General features: G+C 36.3%; 1 protein-coding gene across 6 annotated transcripts in view; it reads right to left on the bottom strand.

Moving 5' to 3' along the window:
* The window catches only part of LOC144451878 (echinoderm microtubule-associated protein-like 2), a 56,652-nt gene that overhangs the window by 28,043 nt on the left and 7,937 nt on the right, over positions 1-20,672 (bottom strand). For 3 of the 6 annotated variants that reach the window (XM_078142801.1, XM_078142799.1, XM_078142800.1), the window contains exons 2-4: positions 5,389-6,141; positions 1,133-1,352; positions 1-472 (exon numbers count right to left, since the gene is read on the bottom strand). The exon at positions 1-472 is cut by the window's left edge and continues 78 nt beyond it. In XM_078142801.1, the coding sequence (XP_077998927.1) occupies positions 1-472; positions 1,133-1,352; positions 5,389-6,141 (1,445 nt within the window). Of the gene's footprint in view, positions 473-1,132; positions 1,353-5,388; positions 6,142-10,105; positions 10,337-10,360; positions 10,572-20,672 lie in introns of those variants that run through there. The other 3 variants (XM_078142805.1, XM_078142802.1, XM_078142803.1) reach the window with 2 other exon arrangements.

Genomic DNA, 20,672 nt, shown 5'->3' on the forward strand with positions numbered 1-20,672 from the left:
AATTCACGTGTTTGACCGTGTATTTTAATCTTGATTGGATCCAACTCACTCCTCCCCTTGTTATCAGTATACACCATTCCATCAGCTTGGATAGCCTTATGTCTTTGTTGATGATGTGCTTTCCTTCTATCACTGTGTTTAGGTTCATTTCTATATAAATCATAATTATTACTGGCTTGGATTGCCTTACTTTGATAACCATCGTCTCGTGCCTTTCTCGCATCAAATCTCAAATCATCGTAATTGAATCTTGGAGAAGGTTTACCACGTTGGGTCTGTGTTACCATATCGTTACGTGGTCTAGTTCTGTGTGGGAAAGGTTGAGGACGTCCCGATACACTGTCTTCACTACTCGATTCGAGTGTTCGTCCTGTGAACAGCGAAGCATCAGACGATCTATCTGTACTGGTGGGACTCAAACGATTTAGTGGTAGCGGTGGTGGGTAACGAGACGTCGGTTCTTCTGTGAACCCTGAAAAAAAGTCATCAAAATCCTTACAAAATTTCACAGTGAGCATCGTCTGCATATCTAGCATGCCTACGTCACTGATCTGTGTTGATGATGATATGTTAGTCAGCGACGTAGACAGACTACAAATTAACAATGTATCAAATGTCAACTTAAGTGAACTTCACAATGTAATATTTTCACATGAAGGTCGTACATTTTTTTCATATATACTTTCAAGATTAAGGTACAGCTATTTTTTTTTCAAATTTTAGTTTTTCTTTACATAACAAAAAAATAGACATGGTTTACGTTTAGGAGACCTGTTAAAATGACTAAAATGCAACAATTTGTCTGTGCACACATTTTTGCCGAGCCAGACAAAACCACAGCCTACTAAACATAAAACGTAGCAATGTTAGTAGATTTTTGTCAAGCCAAGCGACAAAATGTAGCAATGTTAGTAGATTTTTGTCCAGCCAAACCATAAAATGTAACTTACTGTTGTTACGATTTTTCTTGAGCCATGCGACATTGTTTCAGTGTAACTAACTTTTATTGTATCATGGTCCGACACTACTCGGTGAAACAACCATAAACAACCATAAACACGTTCAAGGTGAGATATTTCAAGCTTTGATTTTCAGGTAATTGGTCAGTACATTGTATAATCACTTTACTTACTATGGACTGGGTCTTCTTTTTGCCTTTTCCTCGATTTCGATTTCTTCTGTGCCAGTACCTTACTACCCCGGATGTTACCCGCTTTGTGTCGTTCAGGTTTGTCGTCTCCGGTCCAAGCATCACCACCTGCCGGGGGTGTCCGGATCAACGCTTCAGCCCCACATGCGACGAAGACATCATGCTCTTTGAAATCACGAAATAACTGCGAGAAACTCTGAACCTATAAAAACAAATAAGAATTGTTTACTTAATACTTTCTCCAATAGAAGTACAACCTGTAGCTGGGGAGCCGGAGGCCAGGCGTTTCTTTGTGTATATTTGAATAAATTCGATATCTTCAGACATAAGTCTACTAATAACTGTAACCATTACAGGGTAATAATCAATATCATTATGATATGCGAATATTGAGGGTAAATTTGCATATAACGATCAAAATATTCCTGAAATGCGTCTGTTTTTTAATCAACCCGGTTACATACACGACAGTTACACTAAGAGGGTGACATTATTATTAGCGTTGACAGAATCCAGCCAGAGACGACGATTTCGTTTCTAGGTATGAGGGTTTTTCGAAAACCAAAATTTTTACATCAATAAAGGAAGGAATACTATATCGTCATAAAACTAGTATCCTTTTTACGGCAACGGTATCATCTCGCATTCCCTGTATAAGTTTACGTTTAACGTAATACGTCAACGGAAAATGATGCTTTGACTTGCTACAATGGAAGATATGGTGATGAACGACGTCTGATTCACGTGGTATAGTGACGTCACGTGGTTTCGATGTTTGAGACTATTATCATTCAAAGAATACAGGTACATCGGTGAATATATACTTCACACAAATATCCATGCCAATATTGTCACTAGGCAACCCAACATTAGGGACACGTGATACTAGCAAACAAAACTATCGATTACGGTAGAGTCTCTAAGGAACAGTTTGAAGGAGTAACTGCATCAGTAAGAGTGTCAATCGAATTACATATATTGATAGAATATAATCGTTTTAGCATTATACACAAAACGACTTTATTAAACTCTGATATCAATACATGTATTACACAAATGTAGACTTCGTTTTGTTCTGTGTTCGCATCGTCGTAAACCACAGCCTCTTTTCCGGGCCTCTTTTACGGCACCGTCCAAGACGCATCGCCAGAAAGTTTCTAATTGGTGTTATGTTATATCAGGTTCTGATATGCATCGTAACTATTACAGGGGGGGGGGGGCCCACAAAGGTGAGGCTGTGAATTTTATCTTAGCTATATTTATTATCTTAGCTATATTTATTATCTTAGCTATATTTGTTATCTTAGCTATATTTATTTAGGCCTGGGGAACCCGAAAAAGCCATTTTCATCGATTCTGCATCGTGCGACCTATTTATAATTATAACGCTATGACATTGGCAAATCTAGATTGAGGCATTATAGAAAATAGACAGAGTTAGGGGGGGCACATCACTTGAATCCCTGCCCAAGCAATGTGCTGAGGTGTAACATGCGTGAACCTTTATTCAACAGTCCATTAGATTACGATAAACTGTGCTTCATTTTGCTTGGGACAAATTACACGGTTTTCTACTTAAACTTGAGTGGAAAAGTTGGTATATGTAATGTGTTGGTTTAGTGGTTGCTTGACAATATTTTAAAATAATAAATGAGACCTCGGTGACTTGAGAAGGAAAGGCGTTTTTATATCATGACTTATTGTTAGAAATATTAGCACGTGACTAATTATTGAAAATTCGGTGTTTTTTTCCAATCTGAAATATTTCCATGACAATTGCAGCCCACGTATTGTTAGTCACCACACAATAAAACTAAGTATTTATATAACCAGTCAGTTTGGTCTAATTAAACTTTCTTCCAATAAATGAGGAAATCAACATATCAATAATCGATATATTTATTTGAAAAATATTACCAGTGGGTTTATATACTTATATTGATTATATTCGTCCTAATACAGAAATGTAATAATTATAATATTCAGTATTAAGTTCAGGCTTAATCTGGCATACATGCAGTGTTACTATGTAGGGTATCTCGTCACCAGGTAAACAAATTCTATAGAGCAAACATTCGATTGTTGTTAAGGAGAGTTCACTTTAGTTCACACACTGGTTTACATTGTTAAACTCTCCTGTGAGTTAAACGAATTAGGTGTACGTGGGAGATATAAAAGACCCGTAAAATACCACATCGATAGGAATAAATTGGTGCCAGTGAGCTGTGTAATTGGCAGTCGGTCTCATATATTGTCTTATTGGGTTCTATTTTATCTTGGCAAAGTACCATCCATAGCAGTTTAACGACGTCTAACGATATCAATACCTATTACTAGATCGCCCCAAGCAAGGGCAATACTGAAGGAATATTTGTTTGTAAAGATTGTCTCTCGGAAATTGCCAATTTCACAGTTTTCTGACTTTATAATCAGTTTTATGGAGTTGAGCTTAATTCGAAATTAAAATCCAAGGGTGGTTCTTTGGGGTAATTAAGGTTCCTGCCCGTACTAATACTTGACGATAATACAGCATAGGAATTTTTTCGGCCAAGGCAAAATTGTTGTGTATATATTGTATAGGAATTAATGTTTCCTTAAACACGTTCATCTGGTCGTAAAACAGGGTAATAATTGGTTCTTGTACTACGACCAAAGGGTCTGATAAATTGAATGTAACGTTTCATCTGTAGACAGGCTATGTCAAACTGTCTGTTTGCTGGCTTCATTGCTAGGCAAAGTTTAACAAATTGCCTGTCTCAAACTGTTTGTTTGCTGGCTTTACCTGTAGTCAAAGTTTGAACAAAGTCTGTCGACCTGTACAGGTAAAACGTTACTTGTATGCAGTTAGAAACCTTGGTTGTGATACAAAAACATTATGGTTATTGTTTCTGCAATTTGTTTATTTTATGTTAAATTGATAACCACCTGTGATTGTTTACTCTAAGTCTGATATTTGTTGACTTGGAGATTATGATCTGACGTACACTAATCCTAGCAGACGACATAATGATTTCTTCAACTGACTAAATATTGACGAATTCTTTGACGATTTGATTCTTTGTTTGAGGGACGGAAAGAAGACTTATTGCTAAAGAGATAGACAAGCCTTGTGTATCAAAATGGAGAAACCTCAAAAGTTGTCTGAATTTTTTTAAAGTAATTTTATGTGCAATTCTTGGAGTAAACATATTGTCAACATTAATTTTTTTCACATTTATTTAATTTAATTAAAAAATGAATACGGATATGAAGATATTCATAAATTAGACCCAAGGTGTGGTCGTCACGTTGTTTGCATTTACTAGTATATTGCTGTGCGAGATCAAAAGGTCAGACCGCTATAAGTCGTGGTTTCAGATTAAAGATATGGCCCTTCTTTTGTGGGTTTTTGGTGTTTTTACCACAGGCAGGGGAGCAGAAGGTATACGAGTATATGCCTTTGTGTATAATTATTGCGAATGTTTTGTTAAGCTGACATACATCATGCCTTATCGTGTAGGTTTGTCTGGATGCTAAGGTGGTCTCTCACGAGTGGAGGTGTAAATCGTATCGATATACCGTGTAGGAACTAGACTACGTGTAGGTAGAATCATTCTACAAAGTCCATTTTCATTTAAATGCCCTGAATGTGGACATAGCTAGACGAAGTATGTTTACTGAAAGGATAGGTGTGTTGACGAGGGACATTAAATGGTGTACTCTTAAGAATTAACAGACAATAGCTGTAATTGATATCGCTGATACTGTTATGAAAAAAACACAAGTCATTGGGAGGAAAAATAGTGGTTGTATATCAGACTATGTTTATATTATCTGTATTGAACATAAAATGCAGTCATTCAGAAATAATGTATACATGTACACAGTTACCTGAAGGTATTACGTAATCAGGAGACGTTGGACTAGTTCACAGAGCAAAACAAACACACGTTTGTTAAAGCTCAACAAACAACATGTTCTAAACAATAGAACGTTACCTTATAGTCTCTTTATCTCCAAAGAGGCAAGTGAATCTTATATATTAAATCTAAAGGCCGGGGTTTCAGTCACATGTTCTCGCAGTAGTATTGCCTTATCATTTGAGCCATTCATATTACATAGGATCATTGATCTATACGGGACCTCCTTTTGCTATACCTCCAGACAACTGTCTTTCACGTGTATGCGTAAATTTAATCTAAAACTGAAGTGAGCCTTTAAATTATTTTTTATTATTAATTCTATAAGGTCTTACTTACCTCCTCCTCTGTCTTCCAAGTGTAAAGGGACCTGATTGGAGGAGACCTCAAAGTCAGAGCTTGAGTCATGTCTCGTAGTACTTGTTCAAAGCTTTGTGTAGTTTTAGCATTCAATAATATTTTAGCTTTACTGTCTCTGTGTGTATTGCTAAGCACAGTGATAATTCTAGGTTTCAATTTCTGTAAGTTTGTTGGTGATTCATTACTAACACGAGACATGGACACGGGAGACATATTGGGCTGCCCCGTCGCATCTCTCTTCTGAAACAACGCTCTGTCAGACCTCCTCATTCCGCCGGTTGGTTTCCTATTCTGCCAGTATTTCTCTCCTGATTTTCCATATGGTATTCCTGAGACAAACTGTCCACTAGCACAGACATATCCCTTTCCGTGTTCCAATTCCGATATATCCCTTAATACGCGTCCATTAATTGTGAATACGTTTCTTATCCCGTACGGCAATTTCATTTTCTCGCCGAGATATACTAACAGCGTCTCCCATGTTAAAAAGTTCTTGTGGTTAACCGGGATGGTTAGACCCTTGAAATGTCTATCTCCATTCCGAAAAAATGTCACCAGTTTGCCTTTACTTTCTTTATGTAAAGGTTGGCCGGTATGATGAGGTGGGAAACTCTCGTCCATGGGGGTTAATGTTCCTTTGCTTTCATCGTCCCAATATAGATGAGTTTCGTCGTCGCCATCTTGTGATGTATCCCCTCCGTGGTCGTCGGGCTCGTCCTCTTCTGTAGAATTCTGGGGAAAACAGTTAACAAAGATTGTACATGGTCAATGATGATGAAAAGTTTGTTATTGATAGGTGCCATATCAACACTGAATGACACTGTTGTTATGTAGATGACACATTGTTCGTCTCAAAGGAGGTCAAAGGTCACGGAATCAATAAATCAATAAGGCTAACCCAAACCACGCTATCAATGATGTCACCTCGACTTCTAAAAGACTAATATATTTACTGAAATGTAAATTGATTCAAAAGGGTGTAAGGCGGAGATACGCACATGTACCAGAATTTCTACATGCTTGTGTACTTTTTGTGTGTTGATTCGTAACCTATAGCAACCATAGGTAGAGACTCGCGAATTGCAATGTATCTGATTTACGTCCATTAAGAGGGGTACTTTTCATTCAATGTTGTAAATAAAGGCAATCTAACGATGCTCGCAATGGCTTAACCTTTCCTTAAGAGTACACATCGACACACCCAAAACTCGAACGTAAAAATCGTTGACATAAAAGGTGGAGACGTTATTGTGTTTGTGACATGCCATGTTTTCATTCAATACACTGTCAATAGATTGATGTCGTTAATGTTATTTGTTTGTATGGAATACTAGGTGAAACGCCATACCAGGTCAGGGTCTACTATACCATGGAACCCTTACATCTCCATGACTCATGATACCAAACCATCGTCGCAAAACACTGTTTTACGGCAGCGTCCAAGACGCACCCGTCAATAGGTATTTTTCGTTGCGTCTGCAGAAAAAATTGTACTTTGTCTTTCGAGAATGTACCAAAGTCACACGGGTGTAAAAGTCTGATAAACATATAGCAGCGGAGTTTTACATTCAATGTACACAGATATTCACTCAAAGTGAGTTTTTCGGAGGACAAAAGACTCCGCGCTTCGCCTGATTCTGTCTGATATCCCTAGAGATCCATAAAGAAAGAGTTATTACGATGGTATTGTCACTGTCACCTACTTTGAGATTCGATATTCATTCTGTATCATGGTACGTTGATAGAGAGATTGTCTATTGATAACATAGCGTTGTTAGTTCTCAGGAATTATGACAACGTCGCAACATCATCAACACTGCGTATATGTTGTTAGTTATGTATAAAGGACTATGTCATCGTTTAACAAACAAACAAACAAACAAACAAACAAACAAACAAACAAAGTGGATAAATAGAAAACATGAACTCAAAATTCCACGGTATTTGAATTGCCATCAACTACATACAGGTTGACACTACTATCATGCTGTATATTCTCTAGTTAATTTGACCCTGGAAGTTGATGAAAAGTCAACCCATCTAATATATGAGACAGCACTTGTTGTAGAATGGGGTCGGTGCAATTTACGCTAGCTACAAACACATTTTTCATTTTAAATAATAAAAAGTAATAAAAGTGAAATGCATTATGTTGTATCCCATAATTGATAACTGCGGCGAACAGTCTTTGATGTTCCTTAGTAACCGTTACTACGCGACGGATCAATCTTAAATATAAATAATCGCAATGTTCGATTTTAGCACATTCGTGTTATGTTATATTAGAATTATGTAAATTATATGTAAAACAGTTATGAAAACATACCACGATTCTAGTTGGTATTATTTTGAATAATATCACTTTTGTATTGAGTGGAGTTATTTCCAATTATTCATGCCAATTATGTATATCATATGGGAAACAAAAACATTGTAGAGAAAGGGTTTAGAAAAATGCGACCAGGTGTACAATATCTAGAAATACACATAGCCTGTATTTGTCTCTTTTCTATCAACTATAATCGTGATAATCAAAATACTACGGATAGAGGCGAACACAGAGAGCTAGAAGGGTGGAGAGAGAGGGGAAGGAAAGCGAGGGTGAGTGATAGTGACAGAGAGGGAGGGAGGAAAACTGTACAGGCGGAGTGGGGGAGAGACAGACAGACAGACAGACAGACAGACAGACAGACAGACAGACAGACAGACAGACAGACAGACAGACAGACAGACAGACAGACAGACAGACAGATAGATAGATAGATAGATAGATAGATAGATAGATAGATAGACACGAACAGACAGACAGACAGACAGACAGACAGACAGACAGACAGACAGACAGACAGATAGATAGATAGATAGATAGATAGATAGACACGAACAAACAGACAGACAGACAGACAAACAGACAGACAGACAGACAGACAGACAGACAGACAGACAGACAGGAGAGGAGAGGAGAGAAGGGGAGAGAATAAAGCGAAAATGGCATATGTATTAAAAAAAGAAAAGTAGGGATCGATACAGTCGGTTGGTAACTAAAACGACAACGCTTAGTTCTTGTATATAATACCATAGATTGCTACAATGGTAGTATCGATTAATATGACGGCTTTTATGGAATAAGTCTCTGATGTGTGTACGTGTACATATTCCAAGTCACTGAGATACAATAGACAACACTATTCACTAGTAACTTTATGATACAAGGAAAGTATACTGGAATAAAATGCATATTTAAGGGGAATATAAGTCCTTGATTTTCATAGTACAAACGATATACTTGTGTAACATGTAACATATGTATGATTAGTACACCTTTAATTCAATAGGTACTGACACCATTATAGCTTCCCATCTATCATCACCACCCGTTGCTATGGTATAATAATTCATTACCATGACCTAAGTTCGTTTACTTTTCATGGCGGAGTGAATGAGAATGGTATTACACCAAGAAATTTTACCTCAGTGCATCAAAATGTGACTCTGTGCAAATTTGGTGTTTTCACCATGACTTCATTGACAACGGGAGATATTGACATGATATTCCATCCTGTAGGAATATATATCATACACAGTAAATATTATCAGACATCGCTGAAACTGTGTTTGTCATACGTGTTTTTTTCGTCTTTGATACTATATTATTTCAGATATGCTGACTCATTACAAATGAAAGTAAAATACAAATGCGAACTTAATGCGTGTATTTACATCAAAATGCAATTACTTCAGTGGTAGTGACATTAAACCGACGGGTGTGCACTACCACAGCGTTTGTCAAAGCCAATGATCAAAACTAAACAATACGTTACATTACTAGTATAATTTCATTTTTATTTGTAGTGAGTCGGTATATATGTTTGATGTGTTGTACTTTCACCAACCCATACTGTGATAGTGTAGTATTAAAGATAAAACGACTATGTGACGCATAGGTTCGGTAATATTCGGTAATAAAATTGACTCGACTATGAGGCACTCTCAGAAATTTGATCTTTCCATCGGTTCATCGTGACAGAAATAGGTACATAATAACACGCCATAGACGTGACACAGCTGTATTTGAGGTCATGGTATTTTTACAATTTCAAAACTGTATTTCATTCAAAAACACTAGTAATATCACTACTTGCAACCGGTACTGCAAATATTTCTTATTTTTCTACCCATGTTTTAAAATAACAGTATGTGTCATCGTGAAATGATAGCATCAACGTTACTAGAAACATACAAAACCTATCTGGTTGCTAGGTAACGACCGCAGGGATTATATACATTGATAGCAATATTCTGAATCGCGTAAATTATAAAATGAAGTGTCAAATTAGGATAACACTCTTGGTGGGTTAAGTGTGTTTTTTATGTACTCTGCTACTAGTAAAACTGTGACTAATCAGACCTGAGAAATGGAAAGTACAGATTTGAAAATGGATAGTCCTTCCATGCTTCAGGCGAAGTATTTATGTATATAATCTTCTAACGGAAGTCGCGAAATGTTAACGACCTGAAGTATTAGATGAGGGATTGTTTTCTTTATGAAGCCTGGGGTATCATCGTAGCTGGTTGGTATGCTTGTATTTGATACAACACGACGACACTGTCCCCACCCATACGGTCACCAAATGCTCAAGGACTGTACCAAATCACCTTATAACCAAAATAAACAAGAACAAATAATGCAATGTACCTTTAGAGTGACATGAATATTAACATTGACGTTTCCCCGCCGTGCTCGGTAAATCTGTTGTGTAGCTTCTCCGTCAGCCATATCGCCTGCTACGAGCCAATTCCTCGTCAATGTGTGGGTATGTAATATTTTATGACCTGGCACTGAATAGATACTACGTGTTTACGTAGAGGGCTGACAAAGCTTGACAACAAATCGCTTTGTCAGCGACGAGAGTGAAAAACGAGACTATGAGAGTACGAGTATAACATTCACCTGGTACAATAGTTGTCGTACAGCTATCTGGTAATCTGTTTGTAGCTTAGGTTGTGGTGGAACAAAGTCATGCTGCTGTCCATCTCTTTGGTAATTTTGTATGTACGGTATAACAAAAAAGGAGACGGGGTCCTGTATCTGGTCCATTGATTTCCCCTGCGGACATGCTCATCTGGTCAAGAGCTCAGTTATACGCCAACTGATTTGCAATCATTCGCCTACTACTGTGCAACCACCGTTATGTTAATGCAGCATTTTATAATAGATATAATAGCAGTGCGTTGCCAAGTAACGACAGTCTACTATAATACTCAGCAGTGCGATGTAACCTTTCCATGGACATAAAATGCGACCTTCACAGCAAACACAAAAGGCTTCACAGTTTCCTATAATGGCTCCTCGAGATTCTGCCGAGATGACAAGCTTGACAGCACTACTGTCGTACGAGGCGGGTCAAAAACCTGAAAACATTGCCTTCCAAAATGGTCTCACGAGGAGATGCAACTAGCAATACCCCCCCCCATCCGTTTGTTAGATACAGACAAGAGAAATATATTTTCTAATTATTACATTTTGAGCCTATAGACAAGAAAAACAACTATCTTTAAAGAAACATTGCGTATCACTGTGTCCCTTCTAACCTCAGACAACGTATTTTCACCACCAGCATACCCAAAGTAGTTTGATAACACTACTTCTAAAGTTTCTGATTTTGTTTGATTTTCGTGAAACGAATACTCTGTATGGGAAAACTACCACTTTAGAAAATATCGTTTTATGACTTTGCCTTCTGACCTGGTTGACAGCTGTGATGCAATTCAACTCATTTCAGTGACCCCAAAGGTACACTTTAAATTATATTGAGTTCGGATATGTAAAACACTTCTTGCATGGCTGAGATACAACAAAGAGTCTAGACAGCTTATGTCAATCAGTGTCAAACTTGTGACGTATACAAACTACCGTCTGCTAGCGTGAGAAATTGCAAAAATCCTCACTTTAGGCAACAACTGCCACGTGACCCCCGCTTTGGAATTTCTGTAGTCTTTCACACTGCACACATAGTTTAGAAAATATAATTTGCATATATTCAAACATATTGTAAATGCTAAAAGAAACTTTTCAGAAAACACGTGTGTTTTTGGTAAGTGTATCACATGAACAGATCGAGTTCGGAGCTGAGTGTCCAAAAACTGCTATTATATCTTGTGCGCTCTACTCATATACCCTATGTTGTGGTGTGCAGCGTCGTTATAATATGTAGTTCTTGACATGTGTAAATACAGGACAGAATTTTGACAGATTTGGTGCATTTGTCGTGAAACAAGAGTTTTGTCAAAGTTTGATGTTTTTGGATTTTATTCTAAAAGAACGGTACAATAAGTTGTATCGTCCCACGAAATTTACCTCAGCAATCTGTAAGTCTATACCGGGATACCGGGAGATATAACTTGTCCAGGCTTCTCTTCCCTGTAGCATGACTGAAAGAGTTCCAGTACTACCAAAACTATATATATATATATATATATATATATATATATATATATATATATATATATATATATATATATATATATATATATATATATATATATATATATATATATATATATATATATATATATATATATATATATATATATATAACTCGGTGAGTATCAATCTGCTATAAGACAGTGCTCTATACCGCAGTGGCAGAGCGTAATAGTTTTGGTAGTACTGGAACTCTTTCTTGGGTGTAACTCGGAGTTTCACGCATATTGCGATCATCAGACACTGTGTCTGATGATCGCAATATGCGTGAAACTCCGAGTTACACCCAAGAAAGAGTTCCAGTACTACCAAAACTATATATATATATATATATATATATATATATATATATAAAGCCTGACCAACTAATGTACATAGCTGTAGCTTGTCAGTGTAAGGTTTGTGTGTGAAGCCATGGTACAATCAGAAATCTATCTATCCTTATGTCTTCCCATCATGACGTCAACGAATGACGTCATAACCGTACATCTTGAGTAGACCTGATACGTTTTCTCATTAAACAGATAAACATGAGCGAATAAGCCGCATTCCGTCACGCGAGATCTATGAGATTACAAGATCATTATTCTATTTTCCTCCATCATGGTGAAAGCATGTTTTCCGTTTCCAGTTCCCAACCAAACAACTACCTTGTGCATACAATGTCTTTAATGCGTTTTAATAGAATTAGACTGAATGCGATTAATAAGAAGGTAATAACGAACTTCTTTTTAGTATTCAGTTCGTAAAATTACATTTGGTGTATATAAATGAGTCAGGAAATAAACACAATAGATTTATATTGATTCAATATTGAGTTTGGTTGCAATTTCTAGGAAAGAACAATAAACCAATATATCATTAATTTACCTATACATATAAGCAAAATACAGTTTTAAGGTCATGTGATGCATTAGTGCTCTTTTCACGTGTGCCATTAGCTTACACTTAGACGCATATCTCCAATCAGTCTAAAAACCAAACTCTGTGTTCGGTATGTACGCATTTAGTACTTAAACAACGTTTTCATGACTTACTATTTGAAAAATAAATATGAAACAACATTGATCAAGTCTGTCTTTCTAACTCAAAACATTGCAAAAAGTGTAAAAAGTTTTTTATGGTATGTACAACATTTTACACATTATTGAGTTACAAACACAGATTTGGTATATATTGTTTAACATTCATTTTTCAAATAGGAAACCATGATAAAATTGTTTTATGAATTAAAAATTAAAAATATACACCCAATCCTTATAGGGTAACAACCACGCTTACAAGGTGGAATTGCTAGGGACCCGTTTCTTTAATTTACCAACATAATATACCAGTCCATATGGAAATACGTTAGCTGTACTAGTCCGTATGTTACAACTTATATATACCTCCAAACAATACCTCCAACCATGCATGTTTAATGTACATAAGGAAATAACCATGCTACACACCTGTACATAATGAGCTCGTCCATACGGTAAACACTTATAATGAACTAGTCCATTAATAGTAGTATACCTCTAAATAAAGAATTTCTTGATATGTTATACACCATGTGATGAAAATCGAATTAACATGATTACTATATTATTACTTCTTTTGTATCCTTCCTCCAGTAATTAATTTAATTGCTTTCAGTTATCCTAAACTTATTGCAGAAACTAACACATAAATAGAATCCAATTAAAACATATATAAAGCTTACTTGCTACAAATATTTATTTCCTCATACATGTATTACTAAACTTAATTAAATTCTGAATGTACTTATAAAGTATATTTCCTTGATAAAGTAACATGGTATGTTAGTTGTTGTATTAGACTTTTTAAATTTATTATAATTGGGTTAGGCCTTCAGTGTATTGTATGTATGTATGTATGTATGTAAGTATGTATGTATGTATGTATGTATGTGTGTATGTATGTATGTATGTATGTATGTGCGTGTGTGTTTGTGTGGATGGATGGATGGATGGATGGATGGATGGGTGGATGGATGGATGGATGGATGGATGTGTATGTATGTGTGTATGTATGTACGTATGTATGTGTGTATGTATGTATGTATGTATGTATGTATGTATGTATGTATGTATGTATGTATGTATGTATGTGTGTGTATGTATGTATGTATGTATGTATGTATGTATGTATGTATGTATGTATGTATGTATGTATGTATGTACGTATGTACGTATGTATGTATGTATGTATAGATGGATGGATTGATGGATGGATGGATGGATGTTCACATGTGTGTGTGTGTGTGTGTGTAGGTAGGTAGGTAGGTAGTTGTGTTTTGTATGAATAGCTTTGTTCTAAATATCAAAAATGTTTATCATAGCCCAAATTTTTTTACAAATAGAACAACCTGGAATTGATAGTGCTAGAGCACAAAATATTGAATATATTTGTAACCTTTCAACGGATACGTCTGTATAAAACTATTAATTCTAAGGAAAGTTTTCTTTATGGTGACCGCAAAATGACAATCGGGAAGCAAATTGTATAATGATACGAATAATGTAATAACTGGTTGCCTCTTATGGACACAATTGTGGTCTATTTTTCTTCAAGATACTTATAAAATCTATCTGTAATAGTGATTATCTATTTAGTTATCGATCTGTTAAATGGCAATTGTGACTACAAGTATTGATCAAAACACGATCGTGTCAACTCTACTAATCCTGAGACTAATTAGGCACAGTATAATAATTGGACAAACTTTATCTAGTACTTAGTTTAGCATCAAAATTAATTATTCAAAGTCGACAGTAACCATTATATACTGCCAACCGTGTTATTCGAGCCCTGTGTTGTGTTGTCTACGTAAGCCAATGTTTCGACTTGGTCTCGGAGTTTGCAAAGTTCAACGAAGCACTTTGAACACCTGAACTATTTGCGTTTTTATTTGTTTGGTAAATGTAATAATTTCACATAATCCTCAAGTTTTGGTTATCTCTTTCAAACCTTACCCTTTACAAGTGAAAATACTGCAAAAAATAACATGTTATCCAAGGTTTTTGAAATGATGCATTTTTATCGTCAAAATATCAAAAAGGTGTGAGAAAATAAAAATATGTAATAGATCAGAAGGTGTTTTTTGCTAAACATATATGCTTGCAGAATAAAACGGCACGAATTTCGGGTATTATCCCAGTAGTATGTGTGTAACATGTTGTATCCACCCCGGTCACAAGATATGGAAATCAGAAGTATGTTTACTCGCATATAGTATCAGTTAAGTAGTAAATTAGCATAATATGGCACGGTTTCGACAGATGGCTGGAAAGTTTATAACCAACTTGATTGAATTTGCATATAATATGAAGGACACCTGGTGACAATTAGGATCATCCAATCGTGTGTGGCAACCGAGTTGTTTTGACACAAGTACACATGTAAAAAGGAAATTGTTTGACAGTTCTGGGAGCTGAACTTCAGATTCTGATCTGTGATGAACCTACAATGTTGTTGTAGTAGTATACTGTTGGATTCCTGTATGAGGAAGTTCTGAACCCTGTTATTGCTTTGAAACTCAACGTCTTGCCAGGACTGTGAATACTACTACATCGTGTGGAACTGACTTTTTCATCCGTGAATATCTGCCAACGTCGTCTACGATTTGTGTGTTGCGGTGTACACAGTAGTGCGTCCCAAGTCTGCACTTCGATACGAGACAAAAGTGACTTTACATCGAACATTGTGAGTAGTTTTATTTGCCACAACCAGTCATCATTAATTTTCAAGTGTACTCTAACTTCAGATTTAAACATATTTTTTTCACAAGAAAAATCGCTGTACAAAGTTTTGTATCTTTTTTATTTATAAAGAAATTACATCAGTTCAAGTTAAACCTGTGACATCTGTGTGTGTGTGTGTGTTCTTTCTCCAGTGATTGTGGTCCCTCCCCCATTCTGTAATTTAGAAAAATTCGACTTTTGTGACAATACGCGAATATAACTGACCGGATGAAATACTGAAAAGATGAAGACTTCAACATTGTCTTGTTTTATATGAGATACAAATATTCCCCAAAGTTAACTGTAAGAATACTGGATGTTTTGAATCGAGATGCTCACATCACTACTACCAACTTGAAGGTATGTATTACTCTTTAATTTGTATTCATGACAGACAGATTCTGGCATCATATGGTATTGGATCAAAACCACAGACAAGGAAAGCATGTTTCCTAGTCTGTGTTCAAACACTCACCTCTGAAGAGTTATAGTTTTTGTTTTCTATAACGCCTCTATTATCGCCATGTAATAGTTGGTTATCGTTGGATCTGTAGACGTGATAACCTGGTTGTAATTTGTACCTCGACTGTGCACTGCTCGACTGCTTTTTAGGCATCTTTCTCGAGTTGGTAGATATCCTCCTAGACATTTTAAGCGACTGGTTTCAAATTTAACACATCGCGTCCATTTTCCTTTTAAAAATCTTTAAAATGTTTTGAACGGTCAATGAAGTGCATTGATAATTCATTCATACCACAAGGTCGATTCGCAATCGTACACTGTCACTCAAGTTATTCAGATCTCCACAATAAGTTCTACGGTGATACAACAATGCTCAGGATTCACAGCGATGCGGTAATACAGTAAGAGTCGTGCACTCGGATAACAGTATGATGAAGTGAACGTACATGTTACATCAGTGGTTCTCAATATGATCACTGCAAACCTCCACAAGACAACTCCAGAATGCCGTATCATCTACTCTGACAGGTACAGGAAGTCGTCAGCAAAACAAAAATGCAAATCCCTTTGTTGTGTGGTCTAAAAAAAGATCAAGCGATCCTCTCTAGTTCTATTGGAAAATATTGATCGGTAATACAACTGTTGCTAATTAATAAAAAACGATGCCTGAATTTCAAAACTTATTCCAAACAAAATAATGACATAAAAGATAAAACTTTTATAACTATCCTGCACCACTGTCTTCTGTATGTATTAACATAAACACAAATCTTGTACCTGGTTCGTCGTCAACTCAGATATCTTGCTAATTTTATTGATTCTTTCTGAGTGACGTAATCATCTACAAATCAATAATCTCTTGTAGGTCAATGTAAATTTAGATCTATTCTCTTTTCGCGCGTGAAAAAAAAGTTTTGTTTTAACTTATTTATTTTGTTTGTATTTGCTCGTTCTAAATTCATTTGGAAATAAACCTGTTTGGGTACAAGTTATTGAATGGGGTAAATTATCTCATAAATATCAGTATATGTATAAGGTTCTTTTACCAATTTCATAAGACAAAAAATTAAAACTGTTTTTTTTTTGTACACCGGACTTTTTTGGAGATACCACGCACTGCATTCAGCAGAAAGTTTACGTTTACAATAGATACGAGACAGTTTTTATTCTCATTTTTGGTTTATTTATTAAAATTATCACTTTTGCATTGTATTAATTTGTACTATTAGAAAGGTGGTTTAAATCAAATATGAAAAAGGTCCCAGAATAAGACATTATTATTGAAAAATCATTAGCCATTAACTGGGTTGGGTTTTTTTATATAGTGATCTTCCGACTTACATTCGTTGTGCAAACACATGGGAATCGGTGCATGTGAATAGCGGACAAGAAACTCAACATTTGGACCGGGTCCTATAGCATTGAATAATCCTTTATTAACCAACCGTGTTTGTGAAATTAATTTACACACAATGACGGCAACTCACAAGAAACTAATGTAGTGGATAGTTCGATTATTCAAAATAATTTGTTGGTCAAATTATGACGTCACAAATACAAAACTTGACGACCATATCATAGTCAATGTGAAGGACTGCAATAACCCTGCAGGCTTTTATATCGATTTTCACCTAGATTAATTAGTAGCATTGTCATCACCATTGTATGTTTGCTGTAATGACTTGTAACCTGTCACTCACACAAGCAATGTATGATGGGGTATGTCCGGGGATGAAATTGGATGGAGGGACAATAATGTCCAAGAGGGCGCTATTTCGAAGGTGGATCAAAGTGGCTATCGTTTTCTAATACCTGTATCAGACTGTCTTAGAAGGCAGGTTTGATTTCTCACGTGATTAGATACATCATGATATCGTTAACGATTGTAAGGTCGGTTTTATCACTAAATATAGCAGTCACGTGATCAATGCACCTGAGAGTTGAACCATGTCTTCGAACATTGTCGCATCATACTTTAGGACAATCTGATTTATACTAGTATATTACCATTAATGAAAATATGAACGTACAGCGCCTTTGGGGTTCACTTCCTATTCTGCTAGCTATCGACGCTGTATGCATTGACTATTGCATTGAGTATTAAAAGAATCGGTTTGCTGTATTTTTAGAACACGATTCACCTTTAATATGATCTGCATTAAAGATAAGACGACTTGTGCCACACTGTCAGATAATACTTGAAAAGAGAAGTCGAATTAGGGCTGAATGACAAAACGTATCTCGCAGACTACATTTACCTCTTCATGCCAACGTGGTAAACTACAAGCCTTGTTACGGTACCGTCCGAAACGTACCCGTCATCATTGCTTCATTGGTCATTGCTTTCGTAGAAATATGTGCTCTGGCTTGAGGGCGAGAATGCTTCATGTCTATATATGGTTGTCATACTAGAGTTCCACACCTTTGAAAGACAGCAGACCGGAGTCTATCTACCAAATTGTTATCCATTCAAAGTGCTCCCATAGGAAATTGGTATCAAGAACACATTGTTACCATTAATCTATTTCAGACCTAGTTTCAGAGTTTGACATGTACACTATATACTAAAGTACAACGATACAATTAATCATTCATGGGTGGGTGGTTTGATGGACACAACCACGCCATGTACCAGTGACACTTCAGCTGCAAAGAAAAACATCTCCTGGGACTGTCTAGTGATACAGTAACTTACCTTGGAATCAGTGGTAACGGAGTCGTGGCAATCTAGGAACTGAACAGTTGTGGGTCTACTGTATGGTAAAGTGATCCGACTTTACCAATTATAATTACAGTATGGCATTCACAGCAATATGGTCTTTATAATAAATTGGCAGTAATTGAAATAAATTAATCTTTAGTGCCCGGATGTAGGTTTTAGTTGCCCAATGTTATACTGCGTGGCGGAAGGGCCCAGAATTGTTAGCTTGTGACCCAAATTACAGCAATTTGGCTAGCATTTATACATTCAGACACTTCCAATAGAAGTTATTAACTTGAAACAGAAGATCGTCTGAGCCAACGAAAATATTACTAACATTAGTACATTTTATCGTCTGGTCCAAGGAAAATTTTAACATTGCTATATTTTAGTATCTGGTTCAACAAAATATTTATATTGAATTGTTACATTAAAGAGGCACAAACTGTACTCAAACCTGGTACATTGTATTTAGATATAACTCAAACGATCGGATGACGTAATTTATTATGCGTATCAAAAAAATGTTCATGAAATTTCTACCATGCAATCAACTGTTCTAACAATGCCAGAAGACAATTGTAATGTTATAGAAGACATTCATCGACATTAGCTAGCATTATACTAGAATAGTTTATAAGAGGTTTTATGCAAGTGTTTTCACCTGAGTAAAAAGTTTATAAACTCATCAGCTTGTGCCACTTTAAAGAAAGCGAGACGGTGAAATGTAGCAGTGTATTCGTAAGATGTTCTGTTTCAGATTAACAGGCGTCTTTGAACCTCAGCAATTAGCAATCCTGCTATTTACAGCCTCTTTTTCGAGTATTTACGACGTAGTATTTACAACAGTCATTGGGGAACTATTTAGACATTTACAGCCTGTGCATTCATTAAAAATACATTATTTCAACCTTTCGACACGAAACCAGCATTTAAGGGAGACCCAATCAAACACGTTATAGCCGTTTACGATAGCCTTGGACTATACTTCATTGCAAGACCCATTGAGTGTCTCAAGTTGGCTGCGGAGCCTCGGTATCCATATAGGTATACGTCAAGTACAGATAAAGGGTATACAAGTATTACACAGGGTATTAACGTCGATAAGTGGTTTCTACTACGAATAACGAAATACTGCTGTCTTTAGCATGACGTCACTTTCTGATCTCCAGGTTGGTTCTTTCTAATTAAAATATGTCTTAAGTCGAATGACGCGTGTAACAATCTAATGTTTAAGAATCTTACACGCTTTGCACCATATGGACAAGTACATGCACATTGATTGTTGTAAAACCACACACCTCTTTACGGCACTGTCCAAGATGGGGCAGGTTGTTTTTGTTTTTCGTTTTCTATTTTTCAGTGGTTTTTTTGTTGTTTGTTTTGTGGGGGGGTCGTCAGTTGGGGGGGTCGTCATCGGAAAATATTTTCTGGCTTACGAGAAAGGGTCAAGTAGTTAGACTCAAAGTGTTCCCATTTCTCTTTTCACATCCAAGGTCGGGGAACATTTATGTGCATTTATCTATTTGACTGTCAACGTTTATCTTTACATGCACGTGCAATAAATCTTTTCTTGTATCTATGAAAGCAAGAAGTTCGTCAACACCATCGGATATACAAAATTGATGTTACACAAAGTCCTGCAATGTAAAACGTGTACCCGTCTAGTCTAGGACTATACTCCATGTCAACACACAATACTAGTCATTTCCATGGTGCACAAGCAGAGGTCGGCCAACACAACACAGCTACACATTAATAACATGTTAAACTACTGTGCTACCGCCACCGCCGACAGCTAGGCGATTATACTCAAATCTACATTTAAACTCAACAATAGATTACCAGATAATAAACACCAATAGAACGA

Source organism: Glandiceps talaboti, chromosome 21 (assembly GCF_964340395.1).
Source record: "Glandiceps talaboti chromosome 21, keGlaTala1.1, whole genome shotgun sequence".
Taxonomy (NCBI): domain Eukaryota; kingdom Metazoa; phylum Hemichordata; class Enteropneusta; family Spengelidae; genus Glandiceps; species Glandiceps talaboti.